The 25,124-nt window shown below is 44.6% G+C and overlaps 1 protein-coding gene across 1 annotated transcript in view; it reads right to left on the reverse strand.

The window, feature by feature from the left end:
• Positions 1-1,402: 1,402 nt before the first annotated feature.
• Positions 1,403-25,124, reverse strand: part of PPM1E (protein phosphatase, Mg2+/Mn2+ dependent 1E) — a 68,636-nt gene continuing 44,914 nt past the window's right edge. Inside the window, exons 2-7 of the mRNA XM_063342543.1 lie at positions 14,218-14,336; positions 8,788-8,987; positions 6,825-7,013; positions 5,929-6,072; positions 5,520-5,613; positions 1,403-5,247 (exon numbers count right to left, since the gene is read on the reverse strand). Of these exons, the coding sequence (XP_063198613.1) occupies positions 4,178-5,247; positions 5,520-5,613; positions 5,929-6,072; positions 6,825-7,013; positions 8,788-8,987; positions 14,218-14,336 (1,816 nt within the window). The 3' untranslated portion in view covers positions 1,403-4,177. The remainder of the gene's footprint in view (positions 5,248-5,519; positions 5,614-5,928; positions 6,073-6,824; positions 7,014-8,787; positions 8,988-14,217; positions 14,337-25,124) is intronic.

Here is a 25,124-nt window from a genome sequence, read left to right on the forward strand (position 1 = left end):
TATTAAGATATTGGTAAAACTTCAACAGTTTTTCTGTATAAACAGCTTTCATAAATAAAATATGGATGACTAATACATGGTTATAACTAAACTCGTATGTGAACTGTAGAACAAGATTGCAAATGGAAAGTCCCACCACAGTTGAATGGTTAGCTTTAATTTATTCACTGCAGAAAGAACATGTTGGTTTCACGAACAAGAATAACACAGAAAGGTCACCAGGAGCACCCCAGGTAGCAGCTGCCACCGCGCCTGGCTCCCTGCACAGCTACTGGGGCAGGAGAAGTACTCGGGGTGATCTCCGCCAGCTTCCCCTGCTCTTGTTCCAAGGTGTCTTCTAGAGTGAAGGAAAGAACCTAACGAAACGCCGTGGTGACACACACTAGTTGTACTAGACCCTAAGAGGTGGGGGTTCTTTTTTTTTTTCCTGTAGCTTTAATGCTGGCAAGTACAGTGCCGTCGCCTGAGCGGCGAGGGCTGGAGAAGGATATGCACATTTAAGTCAGAGGTTGTGTTAATGCTTCGTTATTACTTATTGCACATGATACAAGGGTAGAAAGTTTTGTTCCTGTCGCAAAGAGGCTATGAATTAAAGAAAGATTGCCCCAAATTACAGGCGTGACCAAAGCTGCAGTATCCCCTTCGATGGCTTTGTTTATGTGAGTAGTGCCGAGTGGATAAATTGTGCTAAACAGCCCCTAATTTAGACCAATCTTTCTCGTTTTGTTTTCCCGCAGAACGTTGCCAGGGTCGGGAGGATTTAGTGAGGAGATAGTGGACCTGAACTACAGCAGCCGTGTCTATAAACACACAACTCCTTGTGCCTCATCTTACCTGCCCATAGGACAACGCGGTTCTCACTGACACACAGTGTTCCAAAAACAGAGTGGAGTTTCTATGACAATGTACCACTATAAATGTGGCGTAAGTTAAAGTCAGCTTCGACATTGTCCTTCTGTGTTACAATGCAATCGAAATCAAATACTGAATGGTTTTAACTTGCAAGGACAATCGATGGCACTTCTAGGTAAAGAAAAGTTATATACATGTGTTTCCACCCACCTTCAGTGCAAATCGAACTGGGTTACCAGCTCCTTGGTCTGGTGCTATACTGCTCTCTGCAAGGCAGACGTTCCGCAGAGCTGCACGTTTAAGAAGTGTACACAGGAAACTACCAGAGTGGGATCGAGAGGATCCCGCCAGTACTCACAGTGAAGAGCTCACGAGCAAGTTTTGAGCAGCTTCAGACAAACCGCCTGGAGCCCGGTTCTCAAAACCCAACACAATTTAAAAAGAAAAAAAAAAAAAAAAAAAAAAAAAATGTTTTCACTACCTACCTCCTAGTTCTGCAAACACGGTTAACACGTAAACTGAAACTGATGCGGGTTGTGTTAACGCGGCAAAGGGATACTTCAGCTCTTTATTGGAAAGATTCGTTATACAAATTTCACCACCACTAAGATACACAATAAAAATACAAAACACAGGTCACAGACTGAATCTCAGTATCAACAGTTAATAAATACAATGAGATACTTTTATATTAGCCTAATATTTTTACATTGTCACCAGATAGACAATCAAAGTACGAGATACAGAACACTTAGATACCGTTCGAGAGGGATTATTGCTTACGTTAGCAAGCAGCAAATAAGGGCACAGGATTTTGAACTGAAGAGAACTACTTCCTATCACCAGTGGCATTAAGAGAAAACACTGCATTTCACAAAGCACTGCTTTTTTGTCTAGTGTGTAGAATCAAGAGCAGCATATATCAGACCAATAACCACTACTTTTAATAGTATAGAACTTTAAAGGACTTGACTTACCTTACAAATGGTTCCTATCTACTCTATAAATATGCAGTTAGTGAAGAAATGAACACTTGCTACCTATACAATGGTTTTACCTGACCACACTGGAACTACGATGGGAGATTTATTTATTTTTTTCCTCCTAGCAGGATAAATGGTAATGAGTCACAGAATTAGCGTTTATGAATCCACACCTAAAAAGCTAGATCCTTCCCAAAACAGCACACGTGCAGCCCAGTGCCCTTCAACTGCTCCTGCAGACTGGGAAGAAGTTTATCATCCAGGACGGTTTGTCGTTCTCCTTTACTCCCACAAACAATTGCACTTACATCACCTTTCTCTCCGAAGCACGACAGTCGGCTGTAAGATGGACCTTCAACGCGGCGTTATTACTGTGAATAATTTAAAACAAAGGCACCGCAGAGATACCTCCGAGTTGCATATTTTACCATTTCATGGTTTCACAAATTTCCTCAGTAAATCTGGCTTGGAACATACGCTGCAGCTAAAGAGAACGCTGACAACAGCTAAGGCTTAATAAGATGACAGATAAGAGCCAATGATCCCGTAAGATTAAAAAAAAAGGTCTGAAAAAGATCAAAGGAATCTAAAGCCACACGCCAGCTCCTGGTTACTCACAAAGCCTTCTGCTATTCATCAGATTGCTTTTAAAATAGTGCATCAAAGATAGAAGAAGCGGAAATTGGCAGAATTAATTCAAACCTTGCCATCTCGTCCTGTTGAATAATCTCCTGACTGCTTAATATTAAAATACTTTGCAAATTCTAGCTAAATACTAATACTGTTATTAAATTGTTACTGCTAAAATGATAGGAGTTGTACAATAAACGCCTATGAAGACTTACTTTATTCTTACTCTTACAAATGTCTTATCGTAACAAAGAATAGTGACAGGATGTGTATTGAGTGGAGCTGACGGGAATCGCCTGCTTGCTTACGTCCCAATTAACCGCTCCCGTAAGGGTTTGACACCCCGTGGGGAGCAGGGAAGAGCTGGTGGGTCCTGGTTGTTTCCCAGTTTGATAAAGAACGCTCTGCGTAGGAAAATGAGGGCCACTGACGTTCCTCACCGTCCCTTCTCAACCCAGGTTTAGCCGAAGCGGAGCTCTGGCTCTGGGAGTTTCACCCTCTCCGCTAAACCCTGCGCGCAGCCCTCGCTCATCCGCATCCTCGGCATTTCCCTTCACTTCGGGCTGCTCCGGCCGCCGGCATCCATCCCGGCACACGCTGCAAAACCCCACGCTGCGGCAACGCCACTCCTCGCAGACGCAGCATCCTACAGCATCCTTCACGCTGCAACTTTATGTTAAATTATGCCTTTGCCGTCTAGAAATCGTTACCGAAACCAAACAGCTCACCAAATTGCTCATTATCTTTCACAAGCAGTTCTCTGGTTTGACCGGTGGAGTGACAGCAGCATCGTACTGAACATCTCCGCACATTGGTTTCTTTTAAGACCTGAGATGAGGTTGGCTCAAAGCATTAAGCACAATCATGTTCGATTAAAACTAATTGAGAACAGTTTCCTAAACTGACAAACAAGAGAAATGCCACTAAAAGCACCAGAAAGATACGAAATTCCCTACGCTGCACCTCTAGCCATAGGAAATAATTGATTTTTTTTTTTTAAAACTACAAAAAACAGTTTTCTTCATATTCCACGTTTTATGTTACATGAAAAAAATAGGTAAATTATGAGTCTGTACCTCAATGGGAGTCTGAGAACAGAGTAGCAGGAGCTTAGTTTGTCCATTCCTAAGTTACCTGGTAAAACCCTGTATGGCTTTTAGTCGTCTACCTGCAAAAGTGGATGTAATTTTCTAATTCATCTTAATGCTCGCCTGAAATAAACAAAAGCAGAACACAAAAAAAAAACCAAAAACCAACCAAAACACCCCACACACCTTGACTTCTACAGAAACTTCCCCCCCACTCTAAAAAAATTTGGCAGCTCTAAACCGGACTCTTTCTGTACATATTGCTCCACAGACGTACCTCAGGCAGGTTCAGCTTTCTGGGTCGTTAACGACTGTTCCCTAACAGTGTCTGTCCACCTGAACCAGCTGTTTGGCTTTCACTAGTGAATGTGGCTGGATACTTGTGTGTGCGGGCGGCCGGGTGGCTGTGGCATTGCTCGGGGTGGCACCACCAGCAAATTTTATTGAGATTGAAACAACTACATTTGTTAATTCCTAGATCTATTTACACGTGGTTTGAGCTTCGCAGGGGACTGGAGGGACAGTTCGGAAATGCCCACCTTTTTTTCGCTTTCTGATGATGCCAGTTTGATTTGGGGAATGTCTATTTTGGGAGTCTGACGGGGGAACACACGAGGGAGATGGTTACATTTTACAGCATTGATGAAGGGATGAATCTGGTATACAATTACTTTGTCTTCGCAGCAAAAACATGCTCTCGCTGCAAGCGCTATGACCGGCCAGCCTCCACCACGGGGCGTGTCTTACCGACAGCCTCCTGCTACCGCGGCCCCGGACGGGTAAGGACAGACTCGATCCTTCTCTATGGGAAGGCTCGCGAGCCGAGAGTGGCATGTGAAACTTTGGTTTGAGCCTGGCTCCTTGCCGCCTCTTCCCATTACAGGGTCGGAAGTGAAAGGACGCGGCTCGTTTTCCCAGGGATTTGAACAGTTCATCTTCCAGCCCAAAGAAGATGGGGGATAAACCCTTCGCCCTGTAGATGCTCTGCCCTGCGACACCCAAACTAAGAGGAGCGTTGGACCCCCTGGCATCGCTCTGTCCGCAGACGGATGACGTGGTGCGCTCTGGGGATTCCTTCTTCACTGCGAAGCCGCTGATCAAATTTGCGCTCTTTGGTTTGCCAGGACTGAACGCTTGAACCGGTGGCAGACATTTGGCACTCTGAGGTGTACTAATTTCTGTTTTTGTCAGGTCTAAATAGCCTTGATCATCAAACGGGTGAATGTTGGATCCTATGCTTAAGCTAGTTCTGTCGGTGAAGGAATCCACGCGTCCCTCATAGCCAAGGTCTGCAGGTGCTGAGCACTGGTGCTGGGGCCACGGTCGTTTGCAGTCTCCATGGTTTTCCTTATCTTCCCCGTTGTCTTCTTGCCCACCTTGAAAAGAGTTCTCTGTCCAGTCCGACTCCTCGCTAACAGCAACTGCTGCGTTCATGTCCCTGAGAAATACCACAATGACAGTAATGTTGTCGCTGGAACCGGCATCCCGAGCAGATGCCACTAATTTATGTGCTACCATGCTGCTGTCGCCGTTATTCTCCTTTAGATGGTCAGCCACCACTTTGACTGCCTCATCGGGATTGACTGTGTCATAGAAGCCGTCGCAGGCTAAAATGAGGTAGTCTTCAGAGCCATCTAGTACAGTGGAGGCAGAGTCTGCATCCCCACAGATATATGGCTTGTGCTCGGCGTCCCCTGTGGAAAAACAACACGCGGATACACAAGACCGTGGGTTTGCAGCCACAGCATCTGGAAGCCCTTTTGTTAACACAGCGTGGAGCCAACAGCTCTTACGCCAAGTTAAAGAAATGATTTGGAAATTATCCCCTCAAAGTGGAGAGGAAAAAATAGAGGTCATCGCTCACCGTTCTATCTTCAGCTGTATTGCAAATTTTGCTCGCTAGAAGATTAAAGTTTTAATTAAAAAGAAAAGCAAGTCTGAAAAAGGAATTAAAGCGCGTTCTTACCAATAGCTCTGGAGACTGACAGGCTCCCGTTCACCCTCCAGGCTCCAAACCAGACCACGCAGCCACCGAGTGCCTCAATGCGCTTCTTCTCATCCTAAACAGGAAGGCAACACAAGCGTCGTTTGGAGAGGGCGCCCAGGACTGCCAGCACACTCTGAACACTTCGGTAAAGATTCGGTGTTTTCACAAAGGCAGCACGGTGGAGGCTGCAGGCCCCACCAGATGAGAACTAAGGATTCACACACAAATCCATACCGACTCCCAAACAAAGCAGGACAAATGGAGCATGTGCTGCCACTCCAAGAGACACGGGCAAGGCACCAGTGTCCCAGCATCCCACGTAAAGGTGGTACCTGTCAGCTTCAGCAGTTACCGGTGCCCGGGTGTATCTCAAACAGGCCGTTCTCACCTCTCGATCTGGTTTGTGGGGTTTCATCAGTTCCACAGCTTGGCCTCTCCTCACGAGCATAACCTGGGAGTCCCCAAGCCAAGCCACGTGCAGCATATTTCCTCGGATGAAGGTCACCACCCCAGTGGTTCCACAACGCAGACTCTGGATAGGGTGAAAAAAAAAAAAAAAAGCCCCCAGTTTTAAATAAGCCAAGAAGAACCATTTCAAAGCATTTTTCTGCTTAACTGGAGGGTAGAACACGTTGATATTCCAATAGCGAGGAAGAACACGCAGTGCTTTCCTTACTGCTGGGACTGTTCTCAGAGCCAACCTGGCTGAACGCAACTGATCGATTTTTGCCCTGTGACTTCCCTCGCCTTGGAATCGCCTTTCAGGAGCTGGGCTCTGCTCCTGATCGGCTGTGCTACTGCCTTAGTCGGCGTCCTGGGCCTGTTTCCTGTCTGTTAACAGAAACGCATGCACGTTAATGAACTTGGAGGGAGGTTTATTTCTAAGCATCTTGAGTTCCCTGCACTTAACTCAACCCTTGCATGAGTTTAGGAGGCCTAGGAGTCAGTTGCACATTTATTCTTGCTTTCTGGAGCTGAGAGAAACGTATGTTGTAGAGATGAGGAAAAAAAACCCCACACCAAGGGCTAAACCTGGTTAGCATGCGAGCATAGGAATAGCAGCAGCATCCTTCTAAATTAACTGGATGTTGCGAGAAGTGGAGGCTGATATCTTTATGGAACACGAAGAAGCCCACCAGTGGGCACCGGCTCTACGGACTGTGCACGGACAGCTCTGTGCCGGGCCCTGGCCCATGCTCAGCACAGCACTTGGAGCACCCTGGCTAACAAAGACAGAATTGATAGATGAATGCTCTCAGAGTCAAGCCCAGGTAACTCAATCACCTCTCTGGCTGCCTTCTGGACAAAACGCTCATCGGTCACCCGGAAGGCCCGGCACAGTGCCTCCGCCGGGTCGTGCTGAAACATCTCCTGATGGACCATGTTGACATGGAGATGGATGGAGGCATAGATGGCAGCATCCACTCCCCCGTGACCATCAAACACTGCAAAATAAGCTTGCTCCTCTTGGTCCTGTCAATAGAAACACATTGAGAAAACAACTGAGGAGAAAGCAATGCAAACAGCTAATTGGATTGTCTTAAAACTCTTGAACTTGAGATTTGTGGTGTCCTCATTAAATTGCACTCAGAGGCAGAGTCTGCACTGGGAAAACAAACTACTCAGACCATCCTCGCTTGCATCAGTGGGAAATTTCCACCTTATTCCTGATGAATTCTACCTGCAAACTGCAAAAGATGCCCTGCAAGAATCACCCGCGTAGCGCGTTCAGTGCTCCTTAAGTTCCATTTGCTACATTTCAGTCACTCAGCTCAAATAGAAAGTGCCGTTCTCATCAAATCGTGCAGGAGTTTTTGTGACTGCAAAGACCACAGAGGGAGAAGAACACTCAATACAGTTTGCATGAAGTCTCCATCAAGACTGCAATCCACCAGGGATAAAATGCCAGTACAGTTCAAATGTGAAGCCGACCAGCCTCTGCTTTCATTCTTCTCTTTTTTTTTTTTCGTTTTTTAAATCAAATCCGTATCACCTTAGGTGCTTGTTTTTTAAAAAAAATCTACGTACTCTCTCATTAGATAATTGTGATTACATTCACAAATCAAATACAGCAAAATCACTCATCAAGTCAGTTTTCTCCGCTTCCCTCTATCTGTTGAAACAGAGAAACGATGCTGTACCAAGAGACATCAGCTCCGGTGCCTATTCACACAGAGAACACACCAACCCACTGTCAGTGCCAATTCAACCTTGACAGCCATCTCAATGACTAGAATATTTGTACATTGTAATTTTTAAGTAATGGGCTCCAACACAAATTGGAATACGAAAGCTGACAACTGACAGGCAAAGGAAACATCTGCCTCTGTTGGCATTAATATCATTTAAAGGGAAGAACGTGGATGGGGCAGAAGATGGTTATTAAAGTGACAAGATATCATAAAGAATCAATTAGGCAGCAATCCGATCCTAAAGGTAAAATTCTTGCCACTTTCTTCTGTTTGCTGTTCTTCGGTGTCCAGTTTTATATCTTCTATGATATCTGAAGGAAGAGCAAGCACGAGTGTTTGACCAGTGGCCACATAAAAAAGTTAATGGAGGGAAGTCTGGCCCCAGTTCCACCAAACTACTCACGTTGCTCGATTCTTGTGTGAACGGCACCCCGTTCTATAAGATTTGTGATTGGTTGGTTTATTTATTTAAATTTTTTTGCTTTCTTTCCTTAAGCTTGCTTTTGGCTTCTTCCTCCCAAGAGAAAGGGTTGAAAAGCTGTACAGACTCACCCCCGTAGACAACTGGCAGCGCTATGAACTGTAAGCTGAGCCACTTCCCCATTTCCTTTGGCAATCCTCTTCTACATCTGAGTCTTCAGCTCCTACCTTGGTTGCCCACATGGTACTACAGCGCATCAGTTGCCCCTCACAAAAGTAGGGCTGCTTTCTGCACGATGGCTGGTCAGTCCTTCAGCCGCTGCACCAGCGGCTACATCAGGATGGGCCAGATGATACAAACTTTGTTTGGTTAGATGACATTTCACCAGAATTCTGTGAAAATCGCTCTTTTATTCCATACACCCTATGTAGAAACAGCATGTCAGACTGCTGCTATGGTTACAGAACATCAACTGAACTAACCTAAGACCGGGTTTGTCTCTTGACTCTCAATCCTCCTCAGGTCCCTCTCAGGCACGGCTTTCATTTTCACAGTAGGATGCTGCCTAGTTTCCCCAAGAATGGAAACTGGTTTTAGTGTATGCATTTGTCTTCCACACAATCTCTTTTTTTACCTCAAGGTTGAAGAGCATGTTGAAGTCTGGGATGCAGACGTGCTTGTCTTCCATCTTCCTGCGCATATTCTTGATGGCGTGGATGGACGTCTCGTAGTAGCGGTGGGGCTTCGGCTGGAGTGGAAAGTCTTTCACCCAGTTGCTGCAGATCTCGTGCAGTTTGCTAAACACTACGCGGGCTAGCTTCACCGTCTCGATCTCTGGGGAAGGCAAAAACCACAAATGAAAGGCTAAGAGTGTTATTAAGTGGGAATTTTTTTCTTGCATACATTACAAAGATGAAACAGAACCATTTTAAGCCAAGCAGTTGAAATGGATGTCAGCAGGGAAATTCTGGATTCTGATGCATAAAAAGAGGAAGCCAAACTCACCATAATCAGCATTCATCAGTAGGCAGCTCATTGTTTGTTTGTCTTTTTAACTTAAACATTCCCCACCCCCACCCCCACCGTGCCTTTGGGGAACTCATTTGCAGCATCAGGAAAAATGAAAAGCCGGTACGTTTTCCCTCAGCATTCGATCCCCCGTGTCGCTCTGCACGGGGTGGTCCAGCTCTGCCGCGGCGCCTCCGGCAGGGCCTTCGTCGTGGCATACGGCATCACGTACCAAAACCACAGTCCATTGCAATGACGTATTGGTTTTAGACCAAACGACCTATTCCAAACACCGCCCCACTGCAGAACTGAGGCAATGCAGTGGCAAAAACCCCACAGAAATTAATAGCATTACTTTAAGATGTTTCGGCGGAGTACACATTTAGTAGCGTACACTTTCAGGTACCTTCTTAGTTTCACAACTTTATTTCCAGATTCCTGACTAGACTGTGTGTCAAAGAAATCTGCATGAGCAAATGAGAAAACCACAAAGGTCTTGAATTTAAGAAAATGCTGAACTGTCACTCCTGAGAAATAGTAATTTTAAAATGTGAAAACTCGGGCACTTGACAGTCGTTCTGAAGTTCAGGGCAGGAAAACAGGATGTAAGAATCAGAGCTGAGCACATCAAAATCGCCTTTTTCATGATCATTCACCAAAGCCAGAGATCTTCAAAGCTAACCAGCAGCAATCCATGAGCATCAATCATTCCCGGAGGAGGAACGGCCCAAATACAGGGAGCAGAGGGAAGGTTTACAGCCTCTCTCAGTTCCCAGAAATTCTCTGAAGAGCCTAAAAGCAGCATTTGCTGATTTCTGTACTAGGTCTACACAAGGCGTGGGCTACAGTGATCAGGGGGATCAGATCCTTAGGTGCAAGAGATATTGCCAGCTCTGCTGATTACGAGTTGGTTCAAGCTTGATCTGCAAGAGCAGCCATGATGCTGGAAATAAGCTATAAACATAACCAAACAAAGGAGCCTTACCTTCTTGATCACAGCTTTACAAACAAGTGGTGGAAATCAAATGACTGGGTCGTCCCACCACAACGGGTACCCATTCCCCCACAACACCCATACTGCTCTCCCTGGTGCCACCAGAAGTCTCTTCGCTGGGTAGTATCTTTAAAGAGGGAACACGTACAGCCTGTCATGTCCAATGGCATCCTGGCTTGTATTAGAAATAGCGTGACCAGCAGAAGTAGGGAGGTGATTGTCCCCCTGTACTCAACACTGGTGAGGCCACACCTCGAGTATTGTGTCCAGTCTTGGGCACCTCAATACGAGGGAGATATCAAGGTGCTGGAGCAAGTGCAGAGGAGGGCAACGAAGCTGGTGAAGGGCCTGGAGAATAAATCTTATGAGGAGCGATTGAAGGAGCTGGGACTGTTTAGTCTGAGGAAGAGGAGGCTGAGGGGAGACCTCACCACTCTCTACAACTACTTGAAAGGACACTGTAGAGAGGTTGGTGCTGGTCCCTTCTCACAGGTAATTAGTGATAGAACAAGAGGGAATGGGTTCAAGCCGCAACAGGGTAGGTTTAGGCTGGACATTAGGAAAAAATTCTTCACAGAAAGAGTGGTCAGACACTGGAATAGGCTGCCCAGGGAGGTGGTGGAGTCACCAGCCCTGAATGTGTTTAAGACTCGTTTAGATGTGGTGTTGGGGGATATGGTGTAGGGGAGAACTTTGTAGAGTGGGGTTGATGGTTGGACTCGATGATCCCAAGGGTCTTTTCCAACATAAATGATTCTATGATTCTATTCCAGAGGTGAATGCTACAGACCTGCTCTTCCTTTTTTTTTTTCCAGTGGGCTCGTATGCAGGTAAACGGTGCACATTTCAGTGGCGCGTGGCTGGTACACGTTGGAGCATCACTCCGAAGGAGGAAGGGAGCAAACCCACTGAGATACTGACGGCCCTTCCCCAGCAGGGAGCACGCGGTAGTGTCAGCACCATCAATAATTGCTCTGGAGGTTAAAACAGGCGAAAGGCCCACAACAGTGAAACCACCCCCTCACAGCTGTAAATTACTCATCAGTTGTTAATGCTGCCGCGCTGAGCCAGAGCTGACTCAGCTGTCATTGTGGTTGTGTCATGGAGAATTTCATTTCCCTCCTGCTGCTCCAAAATCCCCAGCGGTGGAAGTAGAGCTTAATTGTACCACAGCTAGTGGGAAATCCAGCTCAGGCTTTATTGCTCCCAAATAGGACTGACTTCTTTTAGGGCAAAATCAGGGTAGAAAGAATACTCTGCTTTTTAGTACCTAAATTTTAAGACCTTTCTTGAAAATGCAGACGGTGTGACAACAGGGATCAGTCCCCGGGTTTGCAGACGTGTCATCAAGCCAACAACCAAGGTTTTCCTTAACCTGAGAACTCCAGTTTCTGACTAGTCAATGACCTCTTTGTGTCTTGGTTATAGTAATCTCCCCTCCTAGTACCTGGACAGCCTGGGCAGGGGGACTTTGCAATTTGCCTTGTGAAGTCTGCTGGATATTTTAGATACCTCCACCGTGTAACGAGGTCCTACTGCCCAGCCTCCTTTGGTGGCTCGTTAACAATGCTGAACCCCCATGTGAATATCTTCCTCTGTGAAAAAGATAACTAGACATTCTTAACCTGACCTTTCCAAAAGGAAGTCAGACATCTTTCAGTTCTCATGGAAGCTCTCTTGCTCCTCTCCAGTTTAAATGGAAGAGAAGAATCAGTCATGGCCTACAACTCTCAGCTTCAGTTCTTGATATCCAAAGACATATGGCCACCCTGAATATATCACACCTGTATTCTTGCATTCCGACATTCCTGTGCTCAAAACAGTTTTTCTTCTTTTAAGATTAGCATTCTTCTTTCGTGAAGCTTCTAATTTCCTTTCCACCAGCACACCAATAACTGCTTTCACCAGGCCTAAGCATGCAATATGATTTGTCATGTTGCGCTACTCAGACTGAAATGTGTCACTAAGGAAATCTGGAATCATTTTTTTTTTCTTCTAGCAAATTCAAACTCGAGGCAAATCAGGTAAATGTTTCCTTGTATTGTACAGAGTAAAAATCTTTCTGGGTTCTTAAGAAAAACTGACACAGAATTGGCTATCAACACCAGACAGCTAAATTCAGGCTGGTGTCGTGTTCTGCAGCAGCCCAAACATCACCAGGATAAACAGTGAACTCTGGGCACAAAACTTCAAGATGCAGAAATCCCATTTTCATCACCTGCTACAGTGCCCTTTGTTTTCTTTCAAAGCGTGACAGTCTCCCTGTATGGTACCAGTCAGGGCACTCATCAGTCACAGCTCTCTCCTAAGACACGAGCCCGGGCTTCTCAAAGGGCTCCTGCTTAGGAAGTTGGCTAGAACGGAGTCACTGACCTTCCGCAATGAAATTTCCTTCACTCTTGCATGAACCCCCCTAGTGTTTTTACGGTTTTCTTAGCCAAACCTGGCATCACTTCAGCTAATGCTCCATTTCAAAAATTATCATTTGTAGTATATTATTTGCAATTGCAGTATTCGTACGAAACCATTGCTTTATTACAGTCCAGAAGATGTGCTTTCTCTTCCTCTCCCTCTTTATCTTAACACTTTACATTGCATCTGTAAAGGTGTATTTTATGTTCAAGTCCCTTCGTTATGACAATTCACCTCAACATACTGCAGCTGGAGTCATATTTTTAGCGCTTGCTATAGCCCATACACACATCAATCTATGTTTGCAACTGTGTATTACAGATTTAGATATATTTAAATGGCAATTTCTGTAGGTGTGAGGATTTTGCGGTTTCTTTTTTCTTTTTTTCTGTTGAACTCTTTAGATATTCTGTGTGGAGGCTTAGTCAACATTTCCTTGGAGACTGTCAAATATTTATGCAAGTCTCAGAGATCTCAATTTGAAATTAATGAAGGCTGCTCAGCCAGAACAATGACAAATCTATTCCATTTACCTGCTCAGCAGGAGGCAGCAGCGGTACCTACAAAAAGGGAACCCATTGCGTGTTTTTCTTTTTCTCAGGTTTCTGAAGGCCTCTGAGAAATACACCAGAATTTTCCTTTTTGAAGAGCCAGATTTATATCTCCTACTTATCCCCTAAATGATTTTTTTTTTCTAATCAGAAAAGGAGGGAATGGACAAAGTGGTTTGTTGACCATATTTTCAAGATCAAGTGACAGAATTCCTCTCAATACATGTGAGAAACATCGTTCTTCATTGTAATGAGCACCTTAGAAAGTTTTTCAAGGCTATTTAGGTCAACAGAATCCCAAAACTATTTAGGGTATATGGTTTTGAGCTGGATGCTGCAAGAATCTTGTTAGCCAACACAGATACATGGAGAAAAGGAAATTTTCCTGTTAAGCATGAAATATCTTTATACTATCCTTTGCTAAACCAAAATGAAAAAAAAAATAAAAATTAAAAGCCATAGTAAAAACTAGGCTGACTGAAATAATTCAGAATTAAATTCTCTCTTTCCACGTATACTTGACTTTGCCCTAATGATGAAGGACAACTGGCAGGAGCCAGCAAGCAGCAGGACCACAGAGTCCAAAGTGCACATCAAGAAATTTGGGGACACCAGGTACAGTCTTATGAAGGTGCACTCAAAACAAAGGATTGATTTCATCTGGTCTTTAGGAGAAAAATTTGATAAAAGAGTCAAGTGCAACCAGAGAAAGGCATTTTAAAAGACAGAAAGAATTCAGTAGTAAAAGTTGAAATTATAAGATGATTATAAGAGGAAAGATTCAAAGATGAGAAAGCTTTGACTAAGAAATTAGCCAGTAGCTCTATCAGGAGTGGTGGCGAATTCTCCATTAATCTTTTTACATCGATATGGGATATTCCTTCACAAGAAATCTAGTCTGACCTCGTTTAGGTAGCTGGTAGAAAGAAGTAATTTGAGGAAAATCTAGTGCCGTTCAAGTGGTCAGACTAGATGGACCACTGAAGTCAATGCTGACTTCAAAAATCTACGAATTATCTGCAAAGTGTCCCAGTATCCCGTGTAAATGAAAGATCCACACCGTGTAAGATTGTACATTATCGTGTGCAGAGGTACTTACGTATGATCCCATCCGCGTTGTCCACATGCTTTGGTAAGTAGTGTGCCGAAAGATCACTCTGAAGGACTTCATCTGAAGTTGCTCTAGCTAAAGCAGCAGCCAAAAACGAAGGGCAATTACTGGAAAAGAAGAAAATAAACACAACAAAACAAAAGGACATTTTCATCTGATTTAGCAAGGTAACTTGCGGTCAGGAAAATACGTAACAATATTTTTCTATAAACAAGCAGGAATTTGAACCAAGACTTGTAAAACTTCTGATTCAGCTTTGCTAGACAGCACCACAACCCCACAGCAAGACCTCAGACTCACCGTATGCATTTTAGTGACCCTGTTTCACTCTTCTGTTCCCTGCTTCTTAAGTTTTAATGTTCCATTCCGTAACACCTATTTAAGTGCTTTTCAAATCTAGACCTGAAGCCCTCTGCAGAGTCTGTCATGCAACCCTTGCTTAGCGCACGTTTTCTACAGGTGCATTTTACAACTTTTATCTGAAGCCCGTTCTGTCCAGTTTCTCCTAAGAACTGGAGTCAGGATTCCAAAGGATGAGTGAAGTCCTCAGTTTTCCAAGTGCCCAAAACCTCACCCAGGGACACTGAAAGTTAAGGCAAACCCATAGACAGGAGGTATGAAGTTGATGTGCATAAGGTTAAAAAGCTCCCTCGTGAATGATCTCTATCAAGAGTAAAGTGGCTTTAACTCACTGTAGCTTAATTAAGCCTGGTATCTCCCAAGGTTAATTAATCTATAGCAAACCAAGGCCACTTTAATGTACATTTTCTCATTCAAGAGGAGTTTAATACCTCTTAATTTATGCATATGTATTTCCCATTGGTCTGCCTTAACTTCTCCAGGGGTCTCAGGCTGTGTCAGCAAGAAACTTCCATCTTCCATAGTTATTGCTGGGGTAACAACGTCCTGCATGAGACGTGTCTACCATTGCAGGGCCGCGCAGAGACACACGAGCTCATTTCAGTCCCAGAAACCGTCCATCAACCACAGAATTCTGTGTCAGCCAGTCCCGGGAACAGGCCACGAGCACATTTACTTCCTTAACCCATTTCCTCCGCTGGGTTGGAGAGGGGGCGTTAGCCTGGAAGCATCAGCCCCACCAGATCCAGAGCAGAAAAAACTTCTACACGCGAAACCGGCCTTGTCAGACTTGGTTCTGGAGCCTGAGAAGCACATGGCAACCGTCACTTGCATTCACATTTGGTTCGCTGCCCAGGAAAAGCCAACTGCCATCCTAAACTGGCCCACATGCCACCGCTTCAGCAGCGAAATCAGAATTCCAGAATAAAAATCAGATTTGCTGCACTTGGGTTTGGTTTATTTTTTTTAAAAGCCATTTTACCATAAAGCTTTCCAGATTCTTGATACCAAACACTGCTACGAAGAGTAAGACCATGTAACAGGTTTAGAAAATGTACACAAAATACGTCCTTCCACCATCATTATTTACTATTCAACATATCTATAAATTATTTAGATGGAAGATTAGCAGTAAATAGCTTTGTCCAAGTGATGAAGAGTCATGAGACAAGCTCTGAGCCTTGAAGTTACGCAGGGAGCCCCTCGAACCGCGTTGCCGCGCCATCGCTAAGAGCATTTCCTAGAATTACCAGCCGAGCGTTCTGCTCACACAGCACCCCCAAGGCTCAGCGAGGCGGGCGCTAATGAAGCCCGACTGCTGGAGGAAATCAGCTGCCTTTGGACCGGCTCTTCCCCGCACAGCCCGGGAGCTCTCATCCTATTTACATACGGCAGTGCCCGGTGGTAAGAGTAATTGGCCAGAGGAAAACACGCCGGGACCTCCTTTACTTCTGGTGCGTGTAGAAGCTGATTTTCTGTCTAGTGTCGTCCACCTTTATTTAGCTCACAAAGAACAGGTCTTTCATGGCTATTATTAGCTCCAGTGCTCCAGAGCAGCGATACTGGTTACTGCTCACGTTACACGCAATTTCCATGTTACAACGATAGAATGTTCCGGGATAGAATAATTACGGCAGCAGCTCGCAACACCGCGAGGGCAGCGTTCCGAAAAAACGTGGAGGAAGATTAAGGTTCAGCCTAAATAACGCAGAGCAGAAGAATCCACGCTGGAAGTGCTGACGGCACCGGGCAGGGCTCGCTGCAGGCGCCTGGAGGAATCTGAGCTGGTTCCCCAGCCCCAGGCACACCCTCACCAGCCCAGCGCTGAAACTCCATAGGAAACTCAAATTTGGTTTGCGTCACTTCTAACCAGCCCCTCAAGAATGTCCACCGACGGGCACAGAGGGAACCTGGTCAGAACCAAGGCAACAACCGTTGCTAAAATAGAGACTCAGGGCTTAAACAGCAGCGAAAAAACACCCCCCAACACGACGAACCTCAGCTCTGCCTGGGCTGGGAAGGTGGGGAGGCCGCGTCTGTGAAGACCCAGAGTCACGAACATGCATATCTGAAATTTTGGATACCATTATAAGCGTAGTGACAGATTACAAAATTGAAAGGTGCGTTTACAGCGCGTGTAGCTGGTCAGAGAATTTTCCCAATCAGCTCCAAATGCTATTCCCATGTCCCTACAGCCAACTGCGGCAGTTTCACACAGGAGCTCTTTATCCAGCCAAAGAGTGCATTTCCATTACAATACTAAACCTACACAAAAAAGCCGCTAAAGACGTTATTAGATAAATTAGAGGATTTTAAGTACATCCTTCCTGATTCTCTGGCAGCGTGGGTGTGTTTAGAACACCCACAGTTGCATTGCGGCAATCCTGGAATAACTCCACTGAGGTGATAAATCAAGCCTGAAAGTGGCCCGTTTCCATCAATTAAGTTGGAGAAAACCAGTCTGAAGTGGGCTTAACTCAGCCCACATATTATTATGTTACCAGCTTAACACACAACTCTGCTCCTTCCTGATAGCATTAAGGTGGTGAAGACTTTCCAAACATTTTCTCTGAGCGATTCCTCTGTGCTCTAAATCTAATATAAGGTCTCCTACTTAAAAAAAAAAAAAAAGAGACGGCAAATTTAAAATTCTTATTGCATGAAAGTTCACCATCGGGGTTTGAGTGACTTCGCAATTTCGATGGAAAAAGCAGAGAAAACAAATCAGCTGAAGGCCTTCCTTCTATGTCTGGCCACTCTTTGTCCTAATAATAACAGCTGCCTGCCAAAGAATTAATTGCCCTTGACATTTGCTCATCACAAAGCTTCTTATGTAGCCGCTACAGGACTATGCCATGTAAGCAGGGAAGTGACCAGCTGCAGACAGATGACTTCCTCTTCCTGATTAGCACAACGCAAAATTTACTTCTCCTACTTGGCTCCTGAGAGGACTTTAGTTGAATTACCTCTCCCCTTCAAGGAACAGCAGATTGCACTGGAGATTTGGGGTTTTTTTACTTCTTTTAAAATAGATTAGGTGTTGAAGTCAAACTGCTATCAGGACACTTCATTATTGTTACACCAAGACAAATGAAGCATCGGGTCTAGGATCGTTGTTTTTAACACAAAAGTGAACATTCGGGTGAGGCCCTGCAGCATCCCACAAGCCAGCAGAGACCCACACGGGAACGCTCAGACTTTGCCACGCTGGTGGTCCTCGCTTCTCCTCGCATCTTTTACGCAAAACAAGCAGCAGGAGACAGGATCCACGGGGACACGGGAGCTGCGTCGCGCCCTGCTGCTGCCGTAACTCAGGATCACCTGTCGGCTGCTGAAAATAAATCCTTCTGCCACATTCTAGATGCTCAAATGCTATAAGTCATTAAGTTATGACAAATTAAAACTGGGAGGGCACGATCTTGTTTAGCAGGGAGCTGAGAGCTAGAATGCCTATGTCTATTCATAGCCACGCCACCAATTCGGCAGCTGACCTTGGACAAGTCACTTCACTCAGACCTTCGATTCCTCATCTACAAACGAGGGGTGATAATGTCATTTTCTGGGGGAGAGGAGAAGCAGGAAGGCTGTAGAAGGCTTATTTCAGTGTTCGTAAGATACTCTGAGATTTCTAGATAACAGCACAACTGAAGGGAAAAACATCAAGATGATAGTGGGAGATATTTTCAATCCATACAAGATTTATGGAGCTTTCATACTTTTTTCTCGCTCCATATTCTCTGTTCTCATACGCTGTCAGAAGTGCTAAGTGGAATACACGGGCAAACAACAGCTCCAGACAGGCAGGTTTCACAGAATCACAGAATGGTGGGGGTTGGAAGGGCCCTCTGGAGATCACCCCGTCCAGCCCCCTGCTGGAGCAGGGTCACCCAGAGCAGGTGGCACAGGAACGCGACCAGGCGGGTTTGGAATGTCTCCAGAGACGGAGACTCCCCCACCTCTCTGGGCAGCCTGTGCCAGGGCTCTGCCACCCTCAGGGTAAAGAAGTTCCTCCTCATGTTGAGATGGAGCTTCCTATGGTCAATTTTGTGCCCGTTACCCCTTGTCCTGTCCCTGGGCACCACTGAAAAGAGCCTGGCCCCATCCTCCTGACACCCACCCTTGAAGTATTTATAAGCGTTGATAAGATCCCCCCTCAGTCGTCTTTTTCCAGACTAAAAAGACCCAAATCCCTCAGCCTTTCTTCCTAAGAGAGGTGTTCCAGTCCCCTCAGCATCTGATTAGTCTGATACAGGCAGCTGACGCACGGTCATGAACAACTCCATGAAGTAAACCCATTTCTAGAAAAGCTGATGCATCTCAAAAGTGGAAAACCACAACAGGCAGACATCAAGTCCTTACAACGTGGTAATGCTGGTGTTCCTGGAGCATCAGCACCGCTGATGGAAGACGATGCTCCAGGCACATTACTGCCCCTGGCCAAAATACACAACCGAGTGCCACCAGTGCTGAAAATGCTTAATGCTGTCATGGTCTGGAGTAACTGATGAGGCATCACTAACCCAAACAAAGCAGGAAAAATGGACCGAAACGTACTGGTGCCTTTCAAAGGCCAAAATGGTCAGTAAATCACAAAACATGCAGTGTTCCTATTACCTCAAGAGTCCCCTGACACTACGGAAGAGCAATTGTTTTAGTTAGAATGAAACATGATTTAAATAGAAATGCTATTCAGTTTGCTGAAACACAAAACAAATCCACAGGCAAAGACTATATGCCGTATGTGGTTTCACACGGCAATCCAAGACCAAGAACATGACCTGAAAAGAACCGAGAACAGCACATTCCCAAAAGGCCTATAATTTACTGTGTTAGTAAAAGACTTTGTAGGGATGACAAGCTAACGGCACCCTTTCGAAAAGGCATTACACTAGGGATGCCGTTTGGTAAACACTCCTGTGTTAACATGGCCTGTTGCAAGTTCTTATTAGAAAGCAAGTTTTGCAAGATTCAATTTAAGAAAAACCTCATTTGTCCCCAGCCTGTATTTACAAAACGCTCCACAGTCTCATGAGACTTCTTCCAGATGGAGCTTCTGATACAGCCTGGAAGCTCTTTGAAGAAGCCTTTAAAGTCTTTATTACTGGAAGTTCCCATGCTGTGAACTGCAGCAGCGACAGCAGAGAAATTCGCTGGGAAGACCCATCCTTTGGCTGTTTACCCGTCCCTCCCTTTGGCCGCCTCCTGCGCCAGTGGCGTCACCAACCCACGTCCATGAAACAGGGCGCCCGCTGCGGGGCTTCTCTCTGCCTCCTACTCCTTCTCCTGGTTTGAGCGACACAGGATTCATTTCCCTTTCGGTAATTTCACTTTGCACTAAAGTGTCTTCTAACGCTTGGGAAAACTGCACTTTTAGAAGACTCTGGTGTCTGAATTTGTGAAAATATTTACTTTATAGCCCGCTAGGCTATGTACGTTTCAAGGTCTCAGTGTTTTCGAGCTTGGCCGGTCCGGGGATGAGGAGGAGCAAGACCCGGGTGCTTGCCCCAAGCTGCCAACAGGATTATTTCATACCATGAACGGCACATTCAATATGAATCAGAAAGTTTGCTGAGTTCTCTCTCTCTCCCTTGCTGGCTGCCATCCTGAGCACCCCTTGCCCCGGTGCTGGAGCCCTGCGCCCTTCCCTTCCTCCCAAAGCCACAGCGCTCGCAGGGTCCCACGCTGGCTGTCACTGCTAGAAGTGCACAGCTTCCGATGATGGAATGGACTGAGGATAATCCTTGTCTATTTTGTATTGGTATCGGGATCAATATTGGTTCTTCAATATTATTAACGTTAATTATTTAGACTCAGAATCATAGAATGGTTTGGGTTAGAAGGGGCCTTAAAGATCAGCCAGACTTACTCTATTAAATCTGTTTCAACCCTCGGGTTTCCTTGTTTTTTCCCCAATTCTCCTTCCCAGGTGGGGAGGGGTCATCAGGTGATAGAATAATTGTCTAAAAAATAATAAATTTTTTGGGGTTCTTCAAACCATAACACTCCTGTAAGTCAGGCCAGACTCAGAGAAGGACTCGCAGAGGAATATTCTGTTAAGCGGTCCTTAGACCCCAAAACGATTATGGATGTATCTTCTAACTATGCCAAGCGAAGGCTGTTCCCAGCTCCCGTCTCTGCAGGGTGCCCTCTCCTCGCTCTCAAGGCACCGCTCTCCCGCGAGCTCTCGGCTCGGCTCTGACCTGCGCGGTCCGCTGCTTCGCACAGCCGCTGGAACTTCTGATGCTGATTTAAAGCCTGGTCACGGTGGGCAAATGGAGCACGGGTTTTTTTCCTAACGCACGGTGAAACCCTGCGCTAGATTTTAGCTGCTGCAGTGAGTTACTAAAAAAAGCCGGCACGCACACAAAAAAAGAAACAAACAGAAAAAACAATGCACCTTTTAAAAGATTGCATAACCGAAGCTCCTTGAGAAGTCATTTGAGCTGGCAGTGTTGAGACAGTAAAGATGCTTGATAAATCTGTTTGAAGAAGCTGAAAATGTGCTACACAAGGAAGCTGCTATCTATAGGCTTCACAGAGACAGCTGCCTGGTCACATTCAAAATGATTCTGTCCTTGTGGCGACAGTTGTAAGGAACAGAAATACAATACACAGCCATTACAAAAATACACTCTTTCTGATGCGTTTACCATGCCCATACTCTCTCTTTGTGCTCACTGCCATATTCTAGAGTATGATAGAGTTTATATAGATACTTCCTGCGGTTAAGTCTACCGTAATGGGACATTAAAAAAAAACAACCCCAAACCAGAGGTGCACTGCTCATGACACAACACCTTCAGCAGCTGGATTAAGATGTTTAACATACCAATCAGACTTTCACTATTTATCACTGCTTTTTTTTTTTGTAATGGCTGTATCTTACTTGTCAAAGCATTAACGGAGGCTATGGTCTCAGAAATGTCCTAAAGACTCCACACAGAATTATACTGAGTGAGAAGAAAATTACTTTCGTAGGAAGTTTGCAAGTTCTTACTAGGCTTGAAGATTTTGCTGATAGCGAATAATGCAAGTTCTCAACTTAGTTGCGATCGCTGAAAGTCTATCTCATAAAATAGAACAAAAACTTACATGAAGCTCATATTTGACAGCTATGACTAAGACAAGTAAAAATACTTTAGAGTCTCAATTTAAAAATAATCACCTTAAAAAAAAAAAGAAGACCAAAAACCCAACAATTAAAAACATGCCTTTAGCAATAACCTGTTAACCATCACTTGTTAACCACTATGAGTCAAAGACATTGGTTTTGACTTGTTCACAAATTAAGATCTAATCTGAGATAAAAATATTCAAATTCTTTCATCATTTCTTAATGAGATGGTAAGAGTCAACAAAATGCTCTCTCTAGTAAAGGATATGTGAAATAGGTGTGAATGGGAACCTCTAGGAAATCACCTTTGGTGATCAGATGGGAAACATTTGCAAAGCCCCAGCACTCAATGAGAGCGCGTTGGCGCGGATCCCATAAAGGGCCCCAGGTGCGGCACTCACCCGTCGGGGGTTTCTGGTGGGATATTATACATAAGGAAGCAAAGAAAGTGCCGTGCTGCATGGCATATCAAACTAATTACAAAAAACAGGGCAGAGAGAGCAAAATTAAAATACTGGCAAGATGCCGAAAAAAATAAATGAAGAAAAAAAAATTGATCATGAAAGTGTGATTGCAAGAACATGGTTTATATGTTCTTTTATCCAACTACCTGGGAGACTTGCCCTCCAAGGGATATCCCACCTCCTGTCTCCTGCCAAAGCGCTGCAGGCGAGTGCAGCTCCAGTTCCCGCGCCGGGGGCCAGAGGCAGACCTCTGGATTTCTCAGTGGATGCCAAATCTACGATCCAGCCCCTTTCCAGCTCCATTCGCGCACGTGCTCAACCCCTCTCACACTGAGGCGTTTCAGAACACATCCAGCACCATCTTTTACAGGAGAAACTGCACACGCTGGGGACTGGGCATGGGTTCGCCTCCCCTGGCTCTGCCAGACGGATCCATCTGGGCTCAGCCCTCCCTGCCCTCGCCGCCGGGGGATCCGTTCTCACCCACCCTACTGCCGGTTTTCGGGAAATTGTCGGGTATTCAGCTATCTTTCAGGCTCCAACCCATCTTTTGAATGCGACTGAAACTGGCCTGCAGGGTGAAGCTTATCAGCGAGAGGAACCCTGCGGGGCAGGCAGACGGAGCAAGCACAAAAGCCTTGTTCCCTCACAAACCAGACTTTCGAAATCAACTTCTTGGAATGATGCTACTAGAATTTCATCCGACAACTCAGGTCATTAGGGGAAACCCTTGACTTTTAACATACTGTCTTCAACACATGACTTAGACTGAGATCTCTAATCCGTTTTCTGTGGCGTAGCGAGTCACCACTTCCTCTCTCCGGAGGGGCAAGCGCACACACCAGTACATAAAGGTAACGAAATGTAAGCTCGACAAAATAAAAAGGTCACCTTTGTCTCTTTGATGAGGTACAATGTCATGAAGGCTGGCGTATATTTGAGAAATAAATGGTTGCTGACCACAAACCGCTCATAAGCATTTGTGATTTAATGACTGTCACTCAAAAACAATTGACACTGAAGGGGTGAACTGTGAAGAATCCAAATGACAAAAACCAGCTCCTGCAGAGCTACTCTGCTGAACAGATTGTCTGTATATTATCTTTGAAACCTAATTCTATGATTTCTCTAACTCATTCTCACAATGTGGCAGTTCTGAGGTTACTTACATTTCAGTCTCTGTAGAGCTGACGCTACCTGCATTAAAGGCTGCTTTTAAAATGACAGAAGTCGTCTACTACAACATGAACTACCCTTGAAAACCCAAGATGAATCTTCCAGCAGCTGAAAGCCAAATTACAGCAAGAAATTGAATTCCCAGAAGTGACTGTATGATAGTTTTCCTCATTACATCAAAGAACTAAAGATACAAAGTTTGCTGTTGAAAATCCTATTCGAGGACCAGAGTCCTTCACAGCCGTGTTATATCCATCTGTTATTAAGAGAAAGGTAAACCTAGACTTTGAAGGAATGCAAAGAGAAATCGTTTTATTAGAGAAATGGACCAGAATCATTTTTTGTAACCTCTGTTACAACACTGAGACATTCAGGCTGTATCTATATAGCAGTCTCCCCCTATCTAAATCAGAACCGTTTCTATCTGAGCAGCAAGATTCTGAGGCATTGGGTTGAGGGATTTTATTAAGTTTTAATTAGTGCTATAAAAAGCATTTTACAATATTATAAAAACATTATTATAAAATTTTCCAAATACCAGCAAGCCACACGTTTGATGGCCATTTGTTATAAGGCTTAGATCTCTGGGGCTCAGCGATCCAAAAGCAAACACCCAGTAAAAAAATAAATAAATAGATCTGTGTTTACCTTCTCGTTAATTAATCAAAATAAAGATAATTTCTTGGAATTACCCACACGTGTGACTTTCAGGAATTTATACCAAGATAAAAGACCCTTCTGGTTTTTGTTGTTACTGTTTTGCAGGCATTAGCTTGCATATTTACGTGGTGCATTCTCTGTTCCAACAGAAAGGCTCAGCATCTGAGTGACACACATTCCTCGTAATCGGAGCCTTCTCACTGCCTTTCCAAAAACCAGTCACTGCCTATTTAGGATCTTCGTGTCTGGAATGGCAACGCAGCCTCCATCTACGCAAGACGCACGCTTACCTGAAGAAGTGCGTTTCTTAACTGGAAATCCAATGTCAACACCAGTCCCCTCACAGGGAGTTTCTCTGCCAGACTGAGGCCTGCTTAAAAGCTCTACGGGACATTAAAAATGTCATTGATTTTTCTCTTTGGCTCTCAGTCAATTTGAAACTCAGCATAATTCAATATCTTTCTACTAGTTCCATTAGCGAAGAAAGGAATCCACGCTTCAATCTATGCTGCCTTATTGGAAAAAGTAATTTAATTTTACATCTGAAAGTGTGCCAACGTCAGCATAAAACCGTACACAGCATACATAAAATTTAATTTATAAATTCTGTATTTTGTCAAGCCAGAATGAGATGCTGTCTAAAAATCAATGAGAGTGTCCAAGCTTGCTCTGAAGATATTTACATATATTCTTTTTATTTCAGGAATTTTATGTTCTAGTCAGAGTTTTTGATGATCTTTCCTCCTTACTATAAAACTTCATGACATACTATCTAGAAAAGTTTGCGTTGCAGAAAGCCTGGTTACAGCAGGCATGCGTTGCCCCTAAAAGTTTGGGCATATAATTTACTTCCCACTGATTCATCTCCTATTTCTTCTCACTGTTAAAATAAACTTTCATTGATACTTCCCTTAACCTGAAGAGATCTACCGTACAAATTTGACGTGTCCAGAAATAAAATTTAAATACGAACCACCCAATGCAGAGCATCTATTCTACCTCAGATCAGAATTAACGTGCCGAAGTCCTCTGATTACTAGTCAAAAAGAAAAACGTCTTGCGCCGTTATAGTTAATGACTTAATCTCAAACAAATGAAACAAAATGCTACCCAGCAGCACG

The sequence above is a fragment of the Chroicocephalus ridibundus genome, chromosome 7, assembly GCF_963924245.1.
Source record: "Chroicocephalus ridibundus chromosome 7, bChrRid1.1, whole genome shotgun sequence".
Taxonomy (NCBI): domain Eukaryota; kingdom Metazoa; phylum Chordata; class Aves; order Charadriiformes; family Laridae; genus Chroicocephalus; species Chroicocephalus ridibundus.